Genomic DNA, 26248 nt, shown 5'->3' on the forward strand with positions numbered 1-26248 from the left:
TTTATGTAATACTGAATTAAATGAACAAAGTAAGTATTCATTGGCAATATGTTTGTTGTGTTTATTATTTATATTCTGCTTTAATATCATAACAAAGCCACAAACCAATCGAACAACCCATGTAGTTGGGTTGCGGATTAGATGACAGTTATAAGACCAACTTTTGAGGGTTGGATCTGACATGTTCCAAGTTAAGAACCTCTAGAGTGGACATTGAGAGATTTGCACTAAGTGTTACATTTATTATATGAGTGTCGCATTTCATCGGTGATAGATGGGTGGAAGCCTTTGAAGTTTAGTCGGTATGACTAGTACTTCTCGACTCTGATAATATTAAATTTAGTCCTTTGACTTAAGGAACCACGATAGTCACATACATGTGATGGTTGTATCTTAGAATTGGAAAGAGATGATCATGTCTTTGATGTGGTTCTTATAAGCTTTGTTTAGTGTAGTCAGAACATATACTAAGGACGGTGAGTCCCAAGATGGAATCCGTAGTCTGTCATTGAATGACAGTGAGATCTCATATGTGCTCTGACATGCGTTTAAGATCCTAAGTTTGTAGCCTCATCAGTTGATTGAATAGGGAATTGTTTCTGATATTGATCAATGGGTAAACATGTTTTGAATAATGAACATAGTTGTCTATTTCAGGATGAGAATCGATAGCGAATTCCACGCATCCAGGCAAAAGAAAAAGGTTGTATAATTCTGTTAACAATGTTTATATTTGTATTTTTGTAAATATATAGATTTATATATCTCGATCACATATTTATTCGGATGATATATGTATATATTTGATTTTTTTAAAATTTTATTTCATTTCACTTGATGCTATATATTAAATTTGACCAAAGTACATAATTTAAACACATTAATTAGTATATATTAATATTTTCATGGTAACTTTGTTTTATTTGTTCACGCATCACGTGTCTACGGCTAGTTTGTCTATAAAGCAATTGCTCTCATCACCCAAGTTTTAAATACCCTCTCCATTCCATATAACCCACGATCCCCACCTAGCCAAGAAGATGAGTTTGCTACATCTTGTGAGTTTTTTAATATGAATCATCTCAAAAATTCCTCTTACTTCATGTTTGATGTTTTTTATTTTCAATTTATGTATTTTGATTTTCGGCCATCTTGTTTCTTTTGTTAGTTTTGTAATTTATTTGTATTTATTAGATAAAATACAATTTAGTTTCTTTCAAATAATTTTTTTCGCTCTTGTAGAGAGTGTCAGAGTGAATTTGTGAATTGATTGGAAGAAATATATGTTTATACAAAATTTTAATCGTTCATTAATCGAATTTTTCAATTAGTAGTTTCAATTTTTTATTTAGTAACTTTTTATTCATGTCTCAAGACAAATAAACAACCTTAGTTATTTGTTGATATCAATTCGTTGTTGGAGTAATACTTACAAGAATTTGCTGTATTTATATAATTATATATTGCATTTGATTTACAATAATTATTATAAATAATTTAATTTTTTTAATGAATTTAATATTCTTATTCACCAAATTAATTAATTAAATTTTGATAAGGATGCCAATTTTCTGGCTTCAGCACTGGTTCCGCTACAAATATAACAGAAGAGATCATTCAAAAGTTTGAAAGGTAGCAACGAGGGCCTATGTGTAATTAACCCTCGAGATGTATTTAAAATAAATCGTCCATCACACCCTTCTACACAGAAAAGAATTTCCGCGAATACACAAGCAGCAATTACCAAAATACCTATCCTACTAATCTAAATAGGGGATCTTAATTGATCTCTTTGAGACACTTGCGGATAGACTAATACTCTTTGCAGTTGATGCATCTTTTGAGGATTCAAGCGCCCGGGAAGCTTGCAGAGCCATCTCTGCATGGAGTTGTAGACATGCCATGGCCAGCTGCATTATAGAACAGAGAGCACGATAAGCATGCAGAGTGCTTAAAACCATCACAGACTAACTGGTTTGATTCAAAATGGCTTGACATAGTCATAGGCATACATGATGACCGATGATTTGGCAATTCTATGTAGGTGTACATAGGATATGTAAGAAGGTACTGACATTGCACGTTGGAATCAAATCAATGGAAAATATAATCCACTGCATACAGGATGACAGTGATATGAGAGGATTTAAATAAGCAAGTAAGATTCAGACAAGAATGCTAAACTGAGAAGGGATTTCAAATCATTAAAGAAAAGAAAGAACGAAAGAAATTCAAGCGTAAAAGTAAAATAACAAAATGCAGTTTGGAGTCGCTTAAAATTTCGTCAAATATCGCTAGTATGATATTTTGTTCCTCATACTTGATCTTTTTTAGTTTCTTAATCGATGTATTGGTTCTATAAGAAATTGAAGGTTTAATTTTTGATAAACAAAGTCAAGGTTTACAAAAATTAAATTGCAGCACCACTTGTCCTGGTATGCACTGAGGTGTCTAACTGTCATAGAACTTTTAAAGCGTTGCAGATGATTTTGACATATAGGAAACATGTAGCATAAAATGTGTACTGCAGGACTCTGGCAGCAGCCAAGTTTTTCTCCTAAATGATTTAACAAAAATTGCAACAAGTTACCAAGACTTTCGGCGATGTCATTTGAAGTTCTGTTTCAAGCCGGCAGTAATTCTACAAACTCGGCAGGGGTAAAAGTAGGATTAAGAAGGATGAGAAGAATGAGCATATGAAAATTCAGCTTTTGGTAAGCAAAATTTCTTGCTTACCGTCTGGCATTCTCTGTCTGTGTCTGATTCAGCAACCTGCAGTGCCCATATGCGAACCCACTCAAGCCCTTCAGAAATTTCAATATTCCCTTCAACCACAGCAGTTGCAACATACGAGGGATGAAGGGCCAACAGAACACATGAAGCTGCAAAAAGGACAGACCTTCTCACATATGCTTCTGCATGATGAGATATCTCCCTGGCAGTATGAGGCAAGAAAGAGTCGTAAGAATTGAGTTAAGGAAAGGGATGACTTCAAGAATGTCATAGAACATTGGTCTCATTCATCCTCAACAAGTGACAAACTCAAATATAGAAAGTCAAGCAATAACCACTATTGACTTACAGGCAGGCGTAAATCGTCAGTACCTGGATCTTAACATATCCAGAAGGGGGGATGCCAAAACGGAAGCTTCAGGATGCATTGCTGCACATTTGATACAAACACCAAGCATGTATATTAGCTTTCCCAGGACAATAAAATCCCTTCCCAGTAAATCAACACCATGTCTCTTCTTATCATATCCCTGCATGGCAGGAAGCATAAACGCTGCTGCATATTGAGGGAAGCTATTTTGAGACCACTCCATCTGGTTATCCTGTATTGCTGTCCGAAGGCTCCATCGACGAGTCTTCCCCCTCTTGATCTGCCCTGCTTTGGAAGGTAATTCTCTTTCATAAGAATAAGACCAGTTCAATGGAGTCCCTGTTGAAGAGATTTCCTTCCAAGGCCCTGCTCCTGGAGGACCAGTATTTCTTGGCATGAACCATGGTTGATCAGAAGTGGATGATATGAGAGCCTTTGGTCGATGTTCTGATTTTAATATTCTTGCACTTGCAAGTTCCTGAGCTGCATCTATCATGATATCTAAAATCATTACCCGCTGACTGATGTCTACATTAGGTGAATAAAGCAGTTTGTTCAGACTATCAAGAGATTCAAGAGGGCACGTGACAATCAATGCCACTACTGCCTTTTGTCTCTTTTCTTCAGCTGATTCTTCTTCTCCTTCAACTGTGACGTCAGAGCAACGAACCTGTACAAGAGTTTTAGCCAGATCACCCGCCATATATTTAAGCTCATCTGGAGATGCTCGGATAAGCTTCTCAGCAACATCAAGCGCCTTTTCCACCTGCAAAATGGAGAAGATATTGTCAACCTTTTAAGGAATGCTCTTTTGGACAACTTAAGCATCTCAGACACATTCATAATCAAACATTACCCTGATGAACTTTGCAAATAACCACCCAACTCCTTGGACTTTTGGGCGGGTGAACTTTAGTAACAGAACAAATTGTAGTAACACATGGTAAAAACTGTACAGACATGTGACAAAGCTAGTTAATTTACCTAAGACTATATAATGGGTAAATATGCTTCATACCATGAGCCCAACAAATGTAAATGAATTGATTTGATCACACACAGCTTAAAAGATTACTATAAGAAAAAAGGCACGTGAAATGTTGGTGAATAGTCCTGAACTTACACCCTCAGCATCATCTGATTTTCTAAGTGCTCCAACCACATCAACCAACTGGGAGAATTTTCTTTTCAGATCTGCATCATCATCTGTCAGGTCATATGGCTGCAACAATGAGTCGCTTGAAGTCTCAGAATCCTCACTTGCATGGTCACTCTCATCTTCATAAAAGGTGGACTCATTTATTGTTGCTGGATCAATAACCTCATCTGGGTCTATTAAAGTAAATGCAGATTCCTTCTTCCTTCTAGCTTTCGCTGCATTACCAACCCCATTTTCTTCTCCTTTCTGAATTTGTTTTCCAGACAACGTGGAAGAAGAGTTTTCTCTTTCAACAGTCCTTTCATCTCCATCATGTACTGGCGTTGTGAGAGCCCCTTTCCTGCGGGTTGCTAACCCAAATTCCCAGTCGATGGTCTCTTCACGAGAAGTATCATCAAGATATAAAGGATTTTGCGGGTCTATAATTTTAGAAAATACAAAAGCAATAGCGCTTGCCATTTTTCGAATCAAATATACAGGACTCTCCAACCTACCTGCAAGCAATTTATAAATTTAGCACGCGTATACACACTTTATACAAAACATTTGACAAGATTTTCAACTAGGAGAAAAGGAATTAAATCCTACAACTAATTCCCTGAAGAATCGAGTGCAATCCATCCTTCGTTGCATCTAGATCTTCTTTACCCATCTTCTCCAGGCAAAGGCCTAAAGCAGCAGTTACATCTGCATCCTATGTTAAGGTGCTGGAGGAGAAAAACCGTACTATAACGAAACATCAGTAAATGACAACAAAATGATTTTTCTAAAATAAATTAGATGATGATACTTGATTTGCAATTATTCATAGATTTATAGGAGCTCTGATTTGAAAATGGAATTTTAAATTCCATAACACCATCTGTAGATGTTACAAGTGAATGTGCCAACAGCAAGCAAGATAGCAACATACTCAGAAAATACTTTAGCTTTGATACTACCATGGGTAATCGATTTCAAAGGATACAAGCTTGCTGCTCAATTGGAGATGATTGCACAAACTCTTTTCTAGACCACGCTACCACAAGACGGTGCACTGTGTTTGAGAGACCATGAGCATTATAAGACCTCAATGAAGCACTATTAGGGGTGCATTCAAGCACAGCAAAGTAAATAATCCATCTTAAGCAACAGGTGGGAAATATTTTCCAGAGTAAAAACTTTTCCACAAAAGTGAACCTGGAAAGTAAAAGGGTAGAAGATTACAATAACATCCACAGCCACATTTTCGGTAAGAAATGAAGGTTTCATCCCAAGATTTCATTCAAACAGATAAGGGAACGTGAAGCTAGTGTGGAAGTGCACAATCATGATGATAAGCTCAAAGGAGGAGAGAATTCATGACAGAAACCAACTTATTGCTGAACCATCCATTTCATCTTGAATCTTGATATATGTTTAGGCAGACTTTATCTTTATGAATAGTGGCAATATATGCATCGATAGCAAAGGACACCATTTGAAGTTAAAACAGTACAGAGTTTGTGCACCTGAGAAAGAGGGGAAAGGCCCTCACAGACTCACAGTTCATTGGAACTTCCAGGTAAAAAAGAAAATGCATGATAAGTCTTTACGTGCCTGATTGGAGTTTGGCGCTTAAAGATTCGACCAAAAAGTATCCACAAAATCCAGTAACCCTCCACATCATTAATATTTTGAACAGCTAGTTGATGCAAGAGTTCTTCAGCTATTCTTTCCACAGAATGGGAATCATTTACTGCTTCCATGATCTTCAACCAGAAGCGAAAACCAGGTTTTGAGTCGAATATTTCACTAATGGCCAGAACAGAGTTTGATGACAAGACACTCCTAACTTGTCCAAGAATTCTTGGAATCATCTCACTTAACAGCACATCTGCAAAAATGTAGAAACTGTAAAAACCAGAGTTCAATGCTACTTTGCACAGGTCAGAATATGTGGATTCCCAGAATTTTGCACTTCAGGTTTTAGGAATTCCGAAATACCAGCAGACCCTCTACGGCAAATGCGGGCAAATGCTTCTCCAACAAAACGAATAGAGCCATCCATATGAGTGTCTTCGGCAGCAGCTGTCTCATCTACCAACATCATATCCCATTCCTCAGCTCCTTGAAGAAGCTGAGTGGTAAGTCTTTCGAAAAACAAACTGGAAATATCAATTAAAGATTAAAACAGACCAACAAGGGAATTAGGAAGATTGAACTCAAATTATGCCCCATCACCCAAAATGCGAAGCGGATTGCATGTTAAAAACAACAAGACCGTGATATATTAGTTGCATGGAGGTCTCTTCTTTTCGCTTGTCAGATAAATCAAATGTCAGATGCGAGTTTCATTCTTGGTTATAGCAGAGGGTGAAACATGTTTAAGGGCATTATTCGACATACTTCGATTGAGAACCTAATTCGTAGAATCTGGCTCATGATCACTGAAGATTATATGCAAACAGGGCATGTACAATTTTATTACATATAAATAAAAAGTAGACAAAAAACTTGTATTTGAATTCAAGATAAGGATACTGTGAGGAGAGTGAAGTAGGAGCTCCTAGTCTTGCTTTGTCAGGAATAGATGTAACAAGCTGTGAGACCTTGGAAATAGCCTGCTTGAGTTGTTCATGGCTGAGATCTTGAAATTGAGCACCACCAGCAAATTCTCTAGCTATCTGAAGTATTAGATCATTCTCCAGCAGGCAAAGCACAAGCAGTCTATTGAAAAATTGCATCAGAAAGAATTCGTAATACATGCAACTATAACTAAACATCCTTTTAGTGATAAAACAGCTGCAGAATATGGTGTCATATGTTAGTCTCATTTGATTACATATACAATTTCTGTTATGTCATTAGATGATGAAACATGCACCATCAGTAGGGCATAACTCAGACTCTGGCGACCACTAATATATTTACACTCTTCAGACATGTATCCATAAAAGTTTATTACACAGCTATGTCCCAAATTAGGATCAAGTAATACTCGTGATCACTTCCCAAAGTAAAACAAAAAACCAGCATTTTACATTACAGACCTCATTAAAGGTTGCGAACCATACTTAAGTATATAAAAAGAATGACAACACCCAAACCAAAGCCAACTCCTAACATGATGGAAATGCATGGTATAAAAGACCAAGCTGAATATATCAACCAAGTTGGTAACCAAAAATTGCAGTTAAGGGAGGCTCAGCCCATTTCTTTCTAAACCCGATCCATCTAGAAACAGTCAGTGACGACTAGTGATTGTAGAACTCATCGGCCAAGATCAGGACCTGATATATCGTGACTACTATAAATGCACTCATAAACCAACTATATCAGTATACGAGACATAAACCTTAAAACCCACAATCAAAAACATTTGATCTGAAAGTTTCCTCTATAAACTGACACATAGAAAAACAATGATGACAATATGATGAAATCTAATCTTTGAGGGTCACACGACTTGATTTTCGGAATGCTGTTGGGCCGTTAGGCTCTTTACAAGTTCAATGATATCATCATGTTACAGTGTCAACATAAGTTAAAACCGAAAAAATAAAAATAAAAAATATGTGGTTGTGATTCATTTCCGTAATACTGAACCAACTACAGAACTTGCGAGTGAGGATTATGTAAAAATGTGCATTAAACACAGGATGGCATGATAAACTGCCTATTGATAGTAATTTTAAATGGAACCCAGTTAAATTAGTGAGTAAGAAATAGTCAACTTATTACCTTTCAGCATTCAAGCACACAGCACTTGAATCATGACCACCACTTCCGCTGAGCTGTAGACAAGGAACCACCACCTGAACTATCTCAGCAGCACAGCCATTTAGAAAGAACACATCATACACATGTTTCCTTGCAGAAGCTGCAAAGCAGGCTAGCCAATCGGAAGCAACATCTGCACACCATGACATGTCTTTCAGTTAGAAACAGCCACACCTAGATACAGACGTCCAAAAGGAAGAAGAGAACAAAATCTGTAGAAAAGAATCACATTGGAGATCATCTAAAGACAATTTTACCAACATTAGTGCAAATGGCCAAGCCAGAGCAGCAATCTTCCTGCACTAGCGAACTTTAGTGGCAGCATAGAACTTTATCTATAAGACAATAACCATGCAGGACATAATATTTTCTTTTTTATGAAAATATGCAACTTATTTCTAGATCAATGAAAACTCACATTGCTAATGTCAAGTAATTACTCAAATCAATGCTATATGCTTTGATACCATATACATAACAAAATAAAGCAGACTACCGTCCCACTCCTAAAAATTGATTTGGCAGCAGGAGGATAACTCTTTTCCTACTATATATCGGTCAGTAATATAAATAGTCAAATTCACTAGCCCAATATCCATATTACCACATCGAAGCATCATTCAAACTACTATTGTTATTAGTAATAATAATAGGGCCAACCAAAATTACCATATAACAAAACTCTAGCAAAAGCACGGAACGCAGCTCCTCTGTAGAAGACATTACACCATTCAGTTTTATCATCTCCACTTGGCGCCTCCAGAGCCCATAACTAATCCAAATAAAATTACATAACAATGCGTAGATTCAACAAAAAGGAACAAAGCAAAAAAGAAAAAAGAAAAAGAACATTTTTTTTTCATGTTTTTCTCAACTTTGATTCAACAATCTAATCCGATGACTCAAGGCTCACATGAAAATGCATAAAATGCGTACCTCTTGTCGATATTTCTCATCAACACTACCTACATCCGCCCCCCACAACAGAAATAAAAAATTATTAGCAATCCAATACTTATACTGTTCATATACGCACAATCATATACATAGATATGCAATCAACTTATATTACTCTAAATAGCTAAACTTCTGAGGTAAAAGGAAATTAACTGAGAACCTGAAAGAGAATGGAGATGAAGGGGGAAAAGACAGACGGCGACGGAGTAGAGAGCTACAATAACTTGGTCGACGTCCTTGGCGTTGTGGACGGAGGCGATAGCTTGTTCCACTTTCTCCAGCACTCTTCTCTCCAGTTCTCTCCGTTTCTTCTCTTCGTTTCCCATGACCAGTGGCAGGTCTGTAGATAAACGGCCTTTCCTCGTTCTTTTTTCCGCCAAGCGAACTTAAATTGCAGAAATTTGTCACCCGATTTTGTAGAATAGGCCACAAGCTTGTCATTTTATTTGGGGGGAATACAATTTATGGCGTGTGATATAAAAAATGAGCTAGTAAAAATTTTGTATAAAAAATAAATAGTAAATTATTTTTTATATTTTGAAATATAAAGTAAATTATCCCTTATTTTAATTATTAATAGCGAGTAATTTGCTTTATTTTATGAAATTACTTTTATAACAAATTTATTTATTTATTTTGTAAGTTTTGGAAATATTATGTATTTATATTTTATTAAATATGTTGAATTCAATTGTATATCAAGAGTATAATACGGCATTGGACCATAGAATGCTTTGGATAGACCGGACCGATGGAGGAGACAAACATACATATGGAAATGGCTATTCCGATTTGAGGCAATGGACCAAAGCTGCAGATTGTGTTGTTGTTGTGAGTTGGATCACGACTAAAGGAGGGATGCACAAGAGGTGTTGTCGAGTAAAATTAAGGAGTGCACGTTCAATTTACTCGGGTGGAACAAGCGTTGTTCGTTAGGTGAAGGCTCTCTGCTAGAAAGGGGCCATTACAACAGAGACAAACAAGAAAATTGAGCAAGCAAGGTCGAAGCTTGAAGAGATAACTAAACGGGAGGAGTTTTTTATGGAAGCAATGAGCTAAGGCTCGGTGATTTAAAGGAGGGACATCGCAATAGGGCTCTTTTCCACGCTAAGGTTAGTCAACGTCAACAAAAGAAAGGAGATTAAAATACTTAAGGGGGTCAGATTATTCAGAAGCTCTGATCTTCGAATGAAGACTTTTCAGTTGTTAGCCCTATAATTCATGTCATTCGCTCCATGGTGTCTTCTAGGAGTTGTTTTTTGTTTATGCTTTGCGAAACGCGCAACAAACATGGTTGCACATGTTCTTGCTAGTTTTAGTTTTTCCACTTTAGAGGGTATCGAACCTCCTCACCTTTTGTTGAAGACTTTGAGGGCTAATGCCCTAATTTGATTTAGTTATATATATTTGGTGGTTTTCAAAAAAAAAGGCAGTGGGGGAACAATGGGTAAGGAGAGTTATTTTAGATAATTTCAAATAGGTATTTCGATCCTCACAAAGATATGTCTCCTATCTTCTATCAAAATTTCTGGCAAAGTCGTTTATAAATTAGTCTCTAAAACGATAGACAATCGTATCAAACCATCCCAGGTAGATTAATTACTGAGAATGTGCTTCTACCCTATGAACTGAACCACTTTGAAGCTCATAACATTGGGGTACGACAAGTCACATTTCTCTGAAGCTTGACATCTGTAAGGCTTATGACCGTGTGAAATGGTCCTTCCTTGAGAGTGTGCTAATTAGAACAGGCCTCCATCTGAAGGGCGTCTCTTTGATAATGCTTTGTGTTAATTCTATGTATTCTTTTCTGCTTAACTGTGCTCAATTTGGTTATCTACATCTAGGGATCTCCGGCAAGGTGACCTTCTATCCCTTTATCTTTATTTTTGTTTTACGGCCAAGGCTTTTAGCGCCTTGATCCACGGAGGGGACAGTCAGGTGCAGGAGTGGCGGTCTCTCGCCTTGCGCCGCAAGTCTCACATTTGTCGTTCGCAGACAACACGCTTGTTTTTTGTCAGGAGATGAAGGAAGCAATGTGTTGCGTGCAACATATTCTAACTCAGTTTGAAGCAGCTTCGGGACTTAGGATCAACCTCCAAAAATTGAATGTGGCAGTCGGCCTCATAGAAGATTTGGCAGGGGGTCCTCCAAGTGCAAAATTGCGGCCTCCCCTCAATTATCGGCAAGTCTGAAAAGTGAAGATTATGTTTGGATTAATGTTTTGGGTGTTTTTGTTTTTGTGTTTTGGAGATAGAGAGAGAAAAATAGAGATGAGTAAGTATGTGTTTTGAGATAGATGGTATGTTTGGATTTGTGTTTTGATATAATATAAAATATTATAAAATAAGTGGTGTAGGTTTGATGTTGGGATTTGGGAGACATGAGTTACTGTTCATTGTCAAATCATGTCTTTTAATATATATGTGTATGTATATATTATTTTGTTTGTTAGTGAAATATAATATATATATTTATGTTAAGTAATTTTTTTATTGAGGTATTTCTTTTTATATTTTAAATAATAATTCTAATTTAATACATAATTAAGTACATTGTAGTATTGTCTCCAAAATGATTTTGTTAGACTTTATCTTTGGAATGAAAAAACATAATATATAAAATTTAAATAAAAAATTTAGAATTAAGTATGTATTATTGGTATATTGTCCTCAATTTTCAAATTTCTCAAATATTTCATTGAAATAGGAAAAATTATGAGTACAAAAGATTAAATGGTCTAAATTGAAAAAAATTGTAATCAAGCGTTAAATGCACTATATAACATGTTGAAAATACATTAATTAGACTTTTATAATACATTAATTAGACTTATATATATAAACTGATAAATTTTAATAGATAATTGAAGTAATAAAAATATGAATTAGGTATATAATACTGATATATTATCAGTAGTATATGCAACTGCTATAATTTTTCCGTTAGGTAGAAAAATTTTAAATATTTTGACCAAGTAGCATTGATAGTAAATATCTTTATATCAATAGTTTCATAAATTAATAATTATTTTTTAGTAGTAATTATTAATTATATTTTCACATATATTATATATTAAATAATATATAATACATATAATACAAATAATTTAAAAAAAACAATTAAAAAAAGGAGAGAGAAGAAAGAAGAAAGAAGAAAGAAAACAAAGAGAAAAAGCTGACAGAAAAGAAAGGAGAGAGAGAGAGAAGAAATCCAAAAATAAGAAAGAGAGAAGAAAGAGAAAAAAAAAAAAAAAACCAAAATTTACTTCACACCTAGTGAAGGTGTGGAGACACAAAACCAAACATAGAGAAGAATTCCGGTATAATTATACACTCCTTGCTTGAGTTTTAACGTGATTAGACACGGTGGCATACAGTAATTGCAGCGCATAAATTTTAATAATGTTTTTTTATTAAATCTCATATGCTCATGTTGTGCGCTAGAACAAGGGGACTTGTCTCATATACAAGTTTCGTGCACCTTTGCACGCCTAGCGTCGCCTCTTGCTCACTTATTTCTCTTAAGGCTGCTGGGGTGTAGCATGGTTGCCAAGCTTTCATCGCCAGCTTGATTATAAATTTAAGAATTATAAGATTATCACGCTTGTATAAATTATTAAATTCTTAATATAAAAAATTATCTATCCTATATTTTTATTTATACTTAAATTAATAAATTATAATTCAAAATAACTTATGTGTTTTTTTATAAATTATACTAGAATTACTGAAAAGAATTTATTTATTATATTATATATGTAACAATATAGATACATATATATAATTTATTAATTTCAGTAAAATATAGTTTTAAAATAAAAAATAGAGAATAAATAATCTTTTAATCTTAAGAATCATAAATGTAACTAACTTTTTGATATATTAATTGAATTATTTTATATTTTAGTTATTAAAAGGTATGATTTTATATAGAGATTCAATTGAAAAAAAGCTAATAAAATAATTTAAATTTAAATTGAAAATTAGTATAAATAACAACAAAATATAAAAGGTCATATTACCCATCTTCATAAATATTAATTTGGCACCCGTTTACCTTTTGATAATTATAGAAACGCCCCTCGGTGATACTTTATTCTTGAAAAATTATATTAAAATTTGATCAAAGTTAATTTGAATTTTTTTGGGTTTTCATTGATATTTTTTTGTGGGAAAAGGTTGGTAGGGTAGTTTTTGTAAATTTTCATAAGGCATGAAAAATTCATGTAAAAAGGCAATGTTTGGATTCATGGTTTTGCATTTTTTTGAGAAAAGATAAAACACTCTCAATATTTGTTTTTGTGTTTTTATACCTTATTTGTATATTTTTTTATTTTTCAACTTTTTATATAATATATATATACACACTTATATATATAATATAAAGCAGACATCATTTGACAATAAGTAATGATTTTTTGTCTCTAAAAAATACAACATTAAATATAAAATATTTATATATTTACATATTTGTATATAAAAATATATATAATAGATATATTATTTGACAATTACAGTAATTTTTGCCTCCCAAATCTCAACATCAAACCCACACCACTTATCTTAAAATATTTTAAATTACTCCAAAACACAAATCCAATATATCATTTATTTTCAACAAACACTTATCTCTATTTTTTTATCTCTATTTCAAAACACATAACAAGACACAAATTCAAACATAAGGTAAATATCCTTATTAAAACAAGCTCCAAAGATACAACTTGGCCAAAAAATGCATTTTTCTTACATTGCGCATGCACCGACTGGGAAAGGCAAAGGTCTGATGAGTAGGGTAGAAATGATGAGCGGAGAAATTTTCCTATAATTGCTCAGCAATTTGCCAGACTCCAACATGCTGTTGAAATCAATGTTCGTTCCGCTATTCACTGCAGTTCCTGCCAGAGGCCATCCGGGAAAGCTCTCAGTTTGCTCAGTAAGGAATGTGGTGGCTCAGCGATGCCCACCAAATTGTCGACAAAATGGGTCATCCAACACTGCCTCGCTATTGCTACTGCACAAACTTCCTCCGATTTCAGCTTACATTCATCTCCCTTTCTGCCGTAAGCGTTGCCACTACTGTGACTTCCCCATTATTGCTCTTGGATCTTCCTCCTCAAACCCAGGAAATGATGAGGACGACCCGCGTATTCTGAACTACTTAGAGACGCTCTGCAGAGAAATTAAGGCTACTAAATTGGATTCAGCCAATAGCCCACCTCTTGAAACAGTGTTTTTCGGTGGAGGTACGCCTTCGCTGGTGCCACCGCGGCTTGTTTCCTCCGTTCTTGATGCGTTGTCTTATAAATTTGGGGTGTGTAGCAATGCTGAAATATCAATGGAAATGGACCCCGGCACGTTTGGCGAGGGGAAACTGAAGGAGTTGATGAATTTGGGTGTGAACAGAGTGTCATTGGGGGTGCAGGCTTTTCAAGAAGAGTTGTTGAGGGCTTGTGGAAGAGCTCATGGAGTTCGTGAAGTTTATGAAGCTGTCAAAATTGTTAAGTCATGTGGGGTTGAAAATTGGAGTATGGACCTCATTTCTTCACTTCCTCACCAGACTCTAAGCATTTGGGAGCAGAGTTTGCAGCTGACTATTCAGGCGCAGCCAACTCATGTTTCAGTCTATGATTTGCAAGTTGAACAAGAGACCAAGTTTGGAGTCTTGTAAGTCAAGTTTTAATTTGCAACGAACAGCTTTGTGGATATCATAATTGCAGAAAATGAAACTTTTCGTTCGTAAAGCTCAGGGCTCATGATATGTTTTGTTTGTGTTATCGTCTTAGTTATATATTTTTCATGTTTTAGCTTAATTATTGATAGTATTTACGAATGATTTTTCAATCAACTTAGTTAGGTAATGTAATGCTCTAGTAAGGACCAATTATCTGCAACTGCTAAACAATATTATCAATCTGTTTAATATAGAAATGGATTGTCATTGGACTACAATTTTAATATGATAATGTGTTTTCAGATACTCTCCTGGTGAATTTCCTTTGCCTTCAGACAATCAATCTGCTGAATTTTACAGAGTTGCTTCAAGAATGCTAAGGGATGCAGGTTATGATCATTATGAGATCAGTAGTTACTGCAAGAGTGGTTATCGGTGCAAGCACAATAGTACATACTGGAAGAACAAACCTTTCTACGCTTTTGGAATGGGTTCAGCTAGTTATGTTGATGGAGTAAGGTTTTCTAGGCCAAGGAGGCTGAAAGAGTACATGGATTACGTGCAGAATTTGGAGATTGGATTGACTAATTGTTCCGAGGATGACATTTTCGATGCAAAGGACTTGGCAATGGATGTTGTTATGCTCTCTCTTAGAACGTCAGATGGCTTGGATTTGAAGTCTTTCAGAGAAGCTTTTGGTGACTCACATATTCTCTCCATTTGTGAGGTATACAGGCCTTATGTGGAAAGTGGGCATGTAATCTGCTTGGATGGGCAAGGAAGAACTATTGCAGTGAATGAATTTCTATCTTCATTTTCCAATGAATTCTGGAGAAATGAGAAGCTGGCATATCTTCGGCTCAGTGATCCAGATGGTTTTTTGCTTTCAAATGAGTTGATCTCTCTCGCATTTGGTGCTATAGCTCCATGAGTTGTTCCATCCTTGCTTTCATCTGGTCATTGGAGCTTTACCAAACGTTTAAACATGTTGTAGCTTCTTTCTCAGCAATGATGGCTGCAGGACATCAGTAAAGTTAACTAAAAGTTTTTTCCAGGCAATTTGTAAAGACACCAGGTTTTACTCACTTTTATAGAATGTACAGCAATCACCAGAGTTGTTCAACATTGATTTCTTGACTTTTGTCCTTACTCCGCTTTATGGTTAGCAAAAAGTCTCGACTGAACTGAAACGCCTGATCACTAGACATCTAGATGATCAGAATAAGAGTTCTCCTGTTTAAATGATGTAAGAAGTAGAACTTGCTTGATCTACCCTTCCAGGCTACTACCGGTTTTCTGCCAACGGTCTCGTCTAAATTTCTTGATGTTGTTTAGCTGTTAGATTTGAGTGGCGGAACACAGTTTTTCTTTGCTTGGTTTTGAATTATAGGGTAAATTAAATTTACAACCCCTGAAGTTGGGCATAATTACAAACACATTCCTATTATATTGAAAATTATAATTAACATCCTTGAACTTTATTCTGTCTTACACAAAACTTCCTCAAGCAAATTTATGATATTCTAAAACTACCCTTTATAAAATTTTGATTGTAATTTGATTATTTATTTGGATCAAAATACCCTTTAAAAAAATTTGTAATATTTTAAAAAATTGAGGGGGAGGGAAGGAATAGGGGGGTTAAATGTTATGTTTCATTACACGTTACAGTTAAATGTTATATTTTAATTTTTTTTCTTTCACTATCAATTGGAAAATACACACATGAAGGTTTCAACAATCTTGCTCGAGATCATGAAACATTTGAAGAAAAACATCCAAGACCACCATAAAGATATAGAGGAAGAGGACAATGTTTTGATGATGTGTGAAATGGTAACTTAATTGTTATGCTTGTATGTGTAAATCTAGTATTCTTTGCTATTTTTGTTCTATGTCAAATCCTTCAAATACGAGTAACACAGATGAGCAAATGTCAAGTATGAATGTAATATTCACTTGTTGATCGTATATACAAAAACATCCACACTGTCTACATTTTACTTATTTGGATCAATATTATGAAGCCTGCTTTCTTTGTCAAGATAGTATATAACAATATGAAATTAATTGACAAGAACAAGAAAGGGCTGAAAAATAGAGAAGAATAAATTGCTTTAGAGGAGAGCATATTGAAGTGAGGGGTGCCCGTCAGGTCACATCCTATTGTCGTTATCGGACAATATTTGCATGGTGTTTCATTGTTGAAAAATGCATATGTGAGCAATGAATTTGTTGTGCAGTTGAAGGGGAAGACGTGGAGTTTGTCGTTCCGAAACTGGTACTTTTCTTGTGTGGTGTTGCAGCGGTGGTTATGCAATTCTGTTTTTGGTTGATCAGTGTGTGTATGTGAGCATTGATTTGTGTGTGTAGTTGACCGGGCGCGCAATGAACCAAAGAATATAAATGCGCTGCAGTGAAGATAGTCGAATGTTAGTGGTTTGAAGAGGATGTGTACGAGGTAGTGGACTAAAGGATAATCTGGACCAAATCCAGATTAAGTATGTTACAATTTTCATACCATATAACTTTAATATATCGGTTCAATTTATATAATTCTTTTGTAAAATAAAACTAGACACATATACGATGACATTCTTGAAATATTATGATTATTTAAAGAATATATAGTCTTTGAGAGAATTTTGAAATAGTGACCAAGAATCTATGACAGTGCAGACCAGCTTGTACAAAAATCTGAAAAACTCATTATATATAAATCAAATTATCATGTGATTCTTGTTGGGAACTAAACTAGAGAAATAGGAGTATTTGGAGTAAAGGTGTACTTGTATCAATTGTATTTTGGTTTGGGGTGAATTTATAAGTGGATACAGAGATTCTAACAAGAAAAATATGTGAAGGAGTAAGAGGGTTTTTAATAAAATAAATTCCTATGATTTAATATACAAATAATGCATCGTCGTAAAACCTAGGATGTCTAGTTTATTATACCTATACAATTTGTAAATTGGATAATTATAATTAAAATGATTTAATTAGAGAGCAATGCCCGTGCTGAGGGGATTCACATGAACTAATTGAATAAAATAAAATCATGAACTTTAAGGTACTGATAAAGCATATCAGAAAACATCTATTCATGCTCCTTCATGACCTCATACATGACTCTAGTGACACAGTGATAAAAAAATGCAAGTCTACGTTCTGGAATTAGACCATAAGGTTGCAGTGCAAGGACACCATGAAATCGTCACCCTTGTGAAAAAGTCCCAAGGAAAAAGTTGTTACAGAAGCCATTCCATCTTATTCTGTAGGAACTGATTCTGATCAACCAATCTCTAGAAAGTGAAAAATCTTAACACTGTGCAGGTCAAAAGATCTAGATAATATAGTTAAATTCCCACAATGGATCTGGACGGATAATTGCATGGGGAAGAATATCATGTCTATGCTAAAGAAATAAGAGAGGACTTTGCTAATTTCCCATAGTTTTAAAATGATATTTTCCAGAAACTTGACCTCAAACAACAAGAGTCGAACACCAGTTTTACAATCTTTTTTCGTTTCTGAAATGCGATCAGATGATTTCGTAATTGTACAACTAACTCTACTGGAAAACCCATATTATTGGGATCTCAAGAGAAAAATCGAGACTGACCCGACTACCTGAACAGAAATGAAAGAAGGAAGGCAGTAATTTTTAGACAACATGCAACAGAATGAAGAAGTGCAAATCATGGTTGAATCAGATCAGAAGTTTTTCCAAACCGTCGTTCTTGTAAAGAAACAAACTGTAGTGTTAAACAGACAGCTTCCATCAAGAGGGCTTTGGTTTTCTTCCATGTTTTGAGATGCGCTTGAGCTGTGTTGTTTGGGTTTTCATTTCTCTGCAAATACAAAGAGAGCCGTGAGTTAAGTCTTAGACATTGGAAATTTTACTCAAAATCCGTGTATACATTTCTCAAGTCACTGGAAAGAACAGTACCTCTGATACAAATATACAATCAAGTAGAATAAAGGAAGGAACATCAAAACCAGTACTGAAATTGCCAAGTAGAAGACACTGGTACGCTTCTGTATATGTGAGAAATGAGATAAACAGAATGAGGAGAAAAAATAACAAAAAACAAAATATTTATAAGAACAATTCCAAAAGAAAACCAGAAACAACTCAGTCAACTCAGTTTCATGGCCATTTCTTTAACGTCCAAAAGGGCGTAATCACATTCATTTTCTCATGAACTCACCAAAGTCATCTCATAATTATACGTAAAACGATATAAGTTGGGTGTCAAGGAATGACCACTTACCCTGCCTCCCCTAGAGAAAGGTTTTCTTGCTCTTGAGCAAGTGTGGGCATCACAGAATTGGCGTAAGAAAAATTCTGGTGTAACACCACCGCAAGGACGTTGTTAAGAAACACAAAAACTGCTATTTCATGCTTTTCTATGATTAAGAAAAATGGTACCATGAAGACGAGTTGCTGAGGGTCCCTCATTAATGGGAAAACAGCTGTCAGCAAGATTCTGCAAAGAGACACCAGATATAAACAAATGGAAAACAATCACCTAATATAAAATGTCAGGAACTCAAGAACAACCTCACATAAGTGACGGTTCCTCGCAGCAGCAGCAGGATTACACTTGGTTTTAAGAGATTGTGAATTCATCACAAAATCACAATGTAAAGCTCCACATAGATCCGCCAAGCACTTGCCATGACTCTGAATGCACAGAAGGCAATGATGTGGCATAGAGATATCAATCATGAACTCTACACAAAAACTCAGGGCCATGCAATAGAGGAACAAAGTACTCATGTCTAAGTGATCATGGAATTTCACAAAATTATGGTGCAAGATACAGCCAGGAATTCTTTTCATCATGTTAAAACTCAAAATGGAATGTACAGTCATTTTTAAGACGTTTCTGCATTACCAAACTGAATTGCACTACCATAAAATAATTGTTCAAAAGAAAGCAACTAAAAGGATTCCAATTACGTTAATTGTGTTTTGAAGTTGAGAGTTGAGGGATGTATAATTATGAGTCAAGTGGGAAACCACAAAAATCTGGACGGAGGATTCAAGGAGGATGGAGTGTGAAGAGAGCAACAAAAAGCTATTCATAGAAACTTCAAAATTCAATGAAGATTAATAACAGTGAATAATATTAGTAACTGAATTGTCAACAGATATCAGAAAACACAATGGATGTGCACCATAACTGGTGCAGTCTCCAATACTGGATACAATAGAATTAGTTACTGATGGTAATTTATAATAACTTTGTTACCGTTGGAAGCTGTGCATCACCCCTCTCTGGTCATTCTCACTGTTCCTATCTTTACTGCTTGCTCAACAATAGAGCACCAACAATACTCTTACAATAAACAGATTTCTGGTATGGGAATCACAAAGACTAGTGGCTAGGCTGTAAAGTATCTGACAAAATCCACCTCCCACCCCATTTCTTAGCAGCCAGCGGTCAGCAATTACCCAAAAGCCCAACATAAGAACAGATAATTGCTGCAGCCCAAAATACACACAAGTATTGTTATTCAACATATCAGTCATATGACTACCCGGAAAACTACACCTGAAGATAATATGTCCTGTAATAGCATGAGTTCTTAACTATCGCGCAATAATAAGTGCGGATACAATTTTAAGTATTTTTCACCATTACATGGTTGGCACCTCCTAGGTACTCTTACTGGAAAACCAGCTTCAAATCTAATTCTTCTTTAATGTCGAAATAAGAAGAGTAAATATTCCCAAGTCCCAACCCAATATGTCAATTATAGGATCACAGAAAATACAGTCACCCAAACAAAGCAGAAACACCCATATGACCTCCCTCATTTCTCACTAAATATTTTTTAAAACGAAAATCAAAGAAATAAAATGAGTTCTCCAAAGCTAAGGAAGAACCATATGAAGTTTGCAAGCAAACTAAAAGGAGTTATTATATGAGATCATGCAATCCATCCATGATGCAGCATGCCTAACAAAACCATCGACAGTAGCTTGAACCCATTATTGACACTCTGAAGAATTGAGGAAGTAAAGACACTGTAACATACAACATTTAGAAGATTGTAGTGCCTGTTGTCAAAATGTTGATCCAAATACTTTTCAGCTCGGAAAATTTTCTTACAATACCCACATCGCCACTCATTTATGTCGATATGACTCTTATGCTTCTCTTGGTCTCTAAATATATCGTTGCTTGGATGAAGTCTGCATTGGCTTGAAAGTTGATACTTTTGCTTCTCCATAAAAGGCATGAGATACTGAAAAAAGCTCTTCGAAGTTAATAAGGTCTAGAGTTGTTCCCATACATGTATCCACATAGCAGTTTTTCGGTACCTCCTCTATTATTTTCCAGGCTGCTCGACTCCTCTCTCGGGAACAATGAACTTCAGTCTGCTCTTCTCTAAGATTTATAAGCATAAGAACAATAAATTAGAAGTCACCAACAATATGACCAGCACATGTTAGTAAGAAAAAAGAGACTCTCAAGTCTCAACCAACCAGATGCATCTTCGGTGGACTAATAAGCAAGGACTAACCAAATAGAACTATAAAATAAGAACCCTGGCCCTATGGCCCCTACCCAAGACCTTTACTGCAATAAGAAAAGCATGAAAGAAAAATAAATGAAATAAAAAAGGAGAAGAAAAGGGAACGCAGTGATCTGGAAACAATAGACAAGATAAACTTAAATAAAACAAAGGAAGTTACCTTGGGGCAGCAACGTCAGTACCCTGTGACAGAAGTAAATTCATAAGTTTGAACTGAATGAGAGACTAAGGTAAATTTTTTATGTGCACATCGAACTACTACTTTATCCATAAATAAAATGTGATCACATAAAACCACCTTTATACCGTGACTTCAATGCAAAGAACATGGTAAAGACGCTCAAGCAAGCATACTTTCTGAATTAAAGTGCAGCAAATAAAATAACTTGTCAAGACCTCAACATATTGAGCAATTTACATCCAGGATTAACAGTGATAAATACAGAAAGGATAAGTGGGGCTAGTCTACTAATAATAGCTGGATACTGCCCATGCCATCCATTAGAGGAGAGAAGATTTCCAGAAAGCCTCTAAATGCATCAGTTAAGGGGAGAACGAGTGGATGGCAATTTAAGAAAGTTATGGGCAGCACCCTGCTGCCTCAAATTTCTTTTCTCATGTTTCCTCTTCTGGTTTTAAGTTTATGCATTTCCATTCAAAAGTTCCTCGATCATTCTCTTTGCACGATGCAGTGGCATTAACCATAACCAACAGCGTTCGTACCCAATTTCCTTACATATATATGAATCTCAGCCTCGGGGCATTCCTCTATTAATTGCATATAAACACATATGAAAGATTATTTGTTTATCTATACACCATAACATGAAGCAACCAAAGTTTCTAAGAATGAGACCAAGTGTGAAATCCCGAGAAACTAATCTTTAGATTAGTGGGCCTTGATCTTATGAGTTTAGAAACAAACTTTTACTAAAAGACACAACCTTTTCCTTTCTTGCTCGCATCTTGTTCACCCCCTTAAAATAAGTTTTTTTCATTAAAATGTAGAGTATTCCCAGCATCAAACGGCCATCAGTTAAATCCAAAAATGTATAGAGAAACCCGCACAGATGGATAAAGATTAAAAAAAAAAAAAAAAAAGAAAATCTCATATTAAGATTTATGACATTTTACACATACAAAGTTGAACAATTTTTCCCTTTGGGGGGTTGGGGATCTTGATTCTTTAAAAGAATCAAACAAATTGACCTGGTTGGTTTGTGATTGAGAAGGAGATGAAGTAGCACAACAGAGCTGCAGAGTCATCCAAAGCAGAAAAATACTGTAAACAGCGCATCCTCTAGTCTCTCCCATCTGCCTACACCTCCTCCCTCCTCTCTCTCTATCTCTCTCTCTGCCAATATCCCAATAAAACTCAAGAACTGATGGTCTTCGTTCTTCACCAAATTGCCCAATTTTGCCTCTCAAAAACTAGAAACCTTTCAGCGGGATTCTAAGTTCAAGAAAAGCTCTTCACGTTGATTGATTTCAATTGGACATCCACTTTAGTTTAGTTCCTGAAATTAATTTTGTGACAAGGGGAACCCACCCCTTAGTTCACATTTATTTTCTAAATGAATTTTACCATATCAAAAAAAAAAAAAAAATTGAGAAACAGCGAATCGAAAAATTAAGTGAGTTACATTGATTTAATTATTTGGTCTACCATGGTTGGATTAATGTTCCCGTATTTATGTCATAAATAATTATTAATATTTTAAAAATAATATTAATATATTTAACGATCTATTCTTTTTTTTAAAAAAAAAAATTATTGTTTTTTTTTTATATTTAATAGTTCAATAGATATATAATATAATAAAATAAATTTAAGAACAAACTAAGAAAGTTCAAATACAGAAATAATATTTCACATTCTCAAACTTGACAGAAACTCTGATACACTATTATCATAAATAATCTAACAAAAATAGCAAAGTTGAATTGAAAAAAGAAGTTCGGATTTTATACTTAGAAATAACATAATATAGTTAAATTTAACAGGAATAATGTATATTTTTCAGAAATAATCTATTATCCTTTAAAAAATAACATAAAACTAGGGTACTTAATAAAAATAATACACATTTTAGAAGAGAAATTAAAATTTTATCATGTATTCCTATTTGATTGTTGATCGTCTGGTTCAATAAATCAAGTACTGAGTCACATGATTCACTGATTTAACCACTGTGTCAAATGATTTTCATTAAAAAAAAGTGATTATTTTGCTCCTCCGAATTTATGGTTTTAATCGGCTCGTTTTGTGGCTCGATTGGTAGTTGACGGTCCGACCATCCTGGCCGGATTGGGTTTCAAAACATTGGTTATAAGTTTGGCCCAATTAACATATTGAGAATTTGTTAGGGTAAATTAAAATTGAAATTTGACATAACTACGAACAACTTTGTTGTTTCCTCGTTGTTTAGAAAGTTACTCAAATTTTTGAAGAAATGATGTAATCCTTACATAGAAACACATAATTATCAACTTTACCCTCTCTATTTTTTTTTAACTTTTTAAATTTAAACATTATAAAAAAGCAATGGTGAATGTAAAATTTTGAAAAATTATAAGAATATTGTCTACTTAATTCATAAAAAAGTTTAGGAAATTTTTAAAAATAAATAAAATTACAATTCATAATCCATAAGGATATTTTGGTTAGTTCACGATAAAAAAATAATTTTGATGAAAACCTAGCAGAGACTAAGGGATTAGCTAATTATTCAACGACCATTAATATTAGGGAGGTCTTGATAATTTTTTATATAATAAAAAAATATTCGTAATTATGCCAAATCTCAAAAGAGTTGGTTGTCGTTTACTCAATTTTTATTCTGAATCATACTTTACATTTTCTATTATAATTAATATAAAAATATTATGCATATAAATTATTTTTTTCAAATAAAATACATAATATAATTTTTGTACATATCATGTGTGTATAGAAAATTAAATAAAACTATAATGACATTTTTTATAAAAAAATTCAGTCCGCCTTAACATTGGACAAGCATATTTAATTTTTATTTTAAAAAAGTATTGTTTAGCAATATACTCTACCTTGTTCATAGGGATGTTAATGGATCGAGTTTGAGACAAATCCCTTTTAACTTAAAATTTTAAAATATTAAATATTTATATAAATTATATAATTATTCTTTTATAAATATGAAATCATGATAATATTGAAAAATTAATATTTTAATAAATCATTATCTTAAAAGTATTAGTTTTATGTATTATATATAACTATAAATAAACTATAAACATATATTTATAAACATACTTCACATAAATATATATAAAATAAATAAAATCTATTTAAAAGAATCGAGTTCTGGTCAAGTTTGGTACAAAAACACCAAAACTCAAGACCCCACCCATAATTCGATTATGGCGTCAAAACCAGCTCCAAATGGGGCGGGTCTGAATCCTAGTTGGGTTAGTTACTATCCTTGCTTATATGTCTCTATTTTTATTCTGTTTTCAATTCTTGGAACAAGTGAAAATATGTTTGTTATATGTGTCCTCACACGAAATATCTCTACCATCATTCTCATTTAATCATTATTTTTTTTATAAATATAAATATGAATATATTGTTTTTTCAATCAACAACTTAATAAATTAATAATAATTTTTTTTTTCATAATGCATTGATATGACATTACTATCTAATGGTGAATTAGCATAAGGTCCACGGACAGGTAAGGAAGTAGAGGTCACAAGATCTATGTGATGAGATACGAGGAAGAGGTAGACAAGAAGGTCTCCCTCTCGAACGAAGGATTGATTATGTTGGTCTCCACATCTCAAAAGGAGCTAGCGGAGGGAGGAACTCAAAGATTGTAGAGGTTTCCAAATCGCTCCATAGTCGTTAGTTGAGACAAAATTAGGGAATATCAAGTTTTTCCCCTTACCACTTAGATGAAGTCCACTCACACCTCATATACTAGCCGAAGCCATTCAACCCAAGATTAAATCATAAATAAAAGTACTAAACAATAATATGGAGGGTAACAAAGTTGAACATAAATACATGCCACGAGATATTTTCAAGAGATTTACGTCACCTCAAAGCTGTTGGAATCTTCAATAGAACAGAGGCTGGAGAAAGAAAAGAAACAGAGACCAGAGTTGGGGCTGAAAGCTATCTTCATTGATGGAAAAACAGAGTGTTTTCTATGTTACAGATATTTAGCTTGAACCCCAGACTAAATACACAGTTAATCATAGCCAACTAATGTAACTAAAATAACCGTCCGACTTCAACAAAATAACAGAATAAATGAATACAAAGCAACCAAGAGAAAACGTTATATGCAAAGCACGACTTCTGCTATCCTGCATCAAAACTGAAACAGTAGTCATCTTCCTGATCATTGTCTTCAACCTTGGCGTCTTTATTCTGCAAATCAGTGGCTAAGATGTTCACCTGTGTCTGTGCAATTTCAACATCCCCCCCACAAGTGGGAGGTGGGTGCAAGGCAACTAACCCCAACTTGCCCACTAAAGTAGCAAAACTCTTGAACCCAAGCCCCTTGGTAAACAAATCCGCAAGCTGGAGGGAGCTGCGAACATGCGAGGGAGCAATAAAACCATCTCTGTAGGCATTCCTTACCACATGACAATCAATTTTAATATGTTTAGTGCGTTCGTGGAAGACCGGATTCGCCATAATATGTAAAGCAGCTTGGTTATAGCAGAAAAGATGAATGGGAACCGAGATAGAAATCTCAAAATCAGACAATAAAAATGATAACCAACGTAATTCACATACAGTCGCAGCCATGCTCCGGTACTCCGCCTTAGCGGTGGAGCGAGAGACAGTCGATTGTTTTTTCGTTTTCCAAGAAATTAAGGCATCACCAAGAAATATACAGAAACCGGTGAGAGAACGTCGGGAATCCGTGCAAGACGCCCAATCGGCATCGCAATATGCTACCAGCTCAAACGTTGAATGTGAAGGAAGAAACAGACCCTTTGAAGGAGTACCTTTGAGATATCTGATAACGTGTAAAGCTGCTTTCCAATGCTTATCACATGGCCGAGTG

At 34.8% G+C, this 26248-nt stretch overlaps 3 protein-coding genes across 4 annotated transcripts; 1 reads left to right on the forward strand and 2 right to left on the reverse strand.

Annotated features, from left to right (window-relative positions):
- LOC105158052 (telomere length regulation protein TEL2 homolog) lies at positions 1602–9391 on the reverse strand. 2 transcript variants are annotated; one of them, XM_011074670.2, is made up of 13 exons: positions 9121–9391; positions 8940–8968; positions 8673–8775; positions 7965–8136; positions 6765–6950; positions 6228–6388; positions 5841–6117; positions 5230–5441; positions 4851–4949; positions 4227–4756; positions 3106–3869; positions 2737–2935; positions 1602–1910 (listed from the first exon to the last, which is right to left on the reverse strand). In XM_011074670.2, the coding sequence occupies exons 1-13, from the start codon at positions 9284–9286 to the stop codon at positions 1761–1763; spliced, it is 3048 nt and encodes a 1015-aa protein (XP_011072972.1). In that variant the 5' UTR covers positions 9287–9391; the 3' UTR covers positions 1602–1760. The 2 variants fall into 2 exon arrangements, with proteins under 2 accessions (XP_011072972.1, XP_011072973.1); XM_011074671.2 differs by lacking the exon at positions 1602–1910 and having other exon boundaries at positions 2805–2935; positions 3083–3869.
- Positions 13644–15781, forward strand: LOC105158053 (oxygen-independent coproporphyrinogen-III oxidase-like protein sll1917). Its single transcript, XM_011074674.2, has 2 exons — positions 13644–14629; positions 14940–15781. The coding sequence occupies exons 1-2, from the start codon at positions 13818–13820 to the stop codon at positions 15565–15567; spliced, it is 1440 nt and encodes a 479-aa protein (XP_011072976.1). The 5' UTR covers positions 13644–13817; the 3' UTR covers positions 15568–15781.
- LOC105158054 lies at positions 18087–22688 on the reverse strand (the record flags this gene model as incomplete). Its single annotated transcript, XM_011074675.2, is given in 9 exon segments — positions 18087–18487; positions 18586–18674; positions 18911–18984; positions 19069–19126; positions 19201–19323; positions 20685–20894; positions 20971–21037; positions 21346–21368; positions 22395–22688. Coding segments are annotated over 9 exon segments (819 nt in total). The 3' UTR covers positions 18087–18417.

This window comes from Sesamum indicum, linkage group LG3, assembly GCF_000512975.1.
Source record: "Sesamum indicum cultivar Zhongzhi No. 13 linkage group LG3, S_indicum_v1.0, whole genome shotgun sequence".
Classification (NCBI taxonomy): Eukaryota; Viridiplantae; Streptophyta; class Magnoliopsida; order Lamiales; family Pedaliaceae; genus Sesamum; species Sesamum indicum.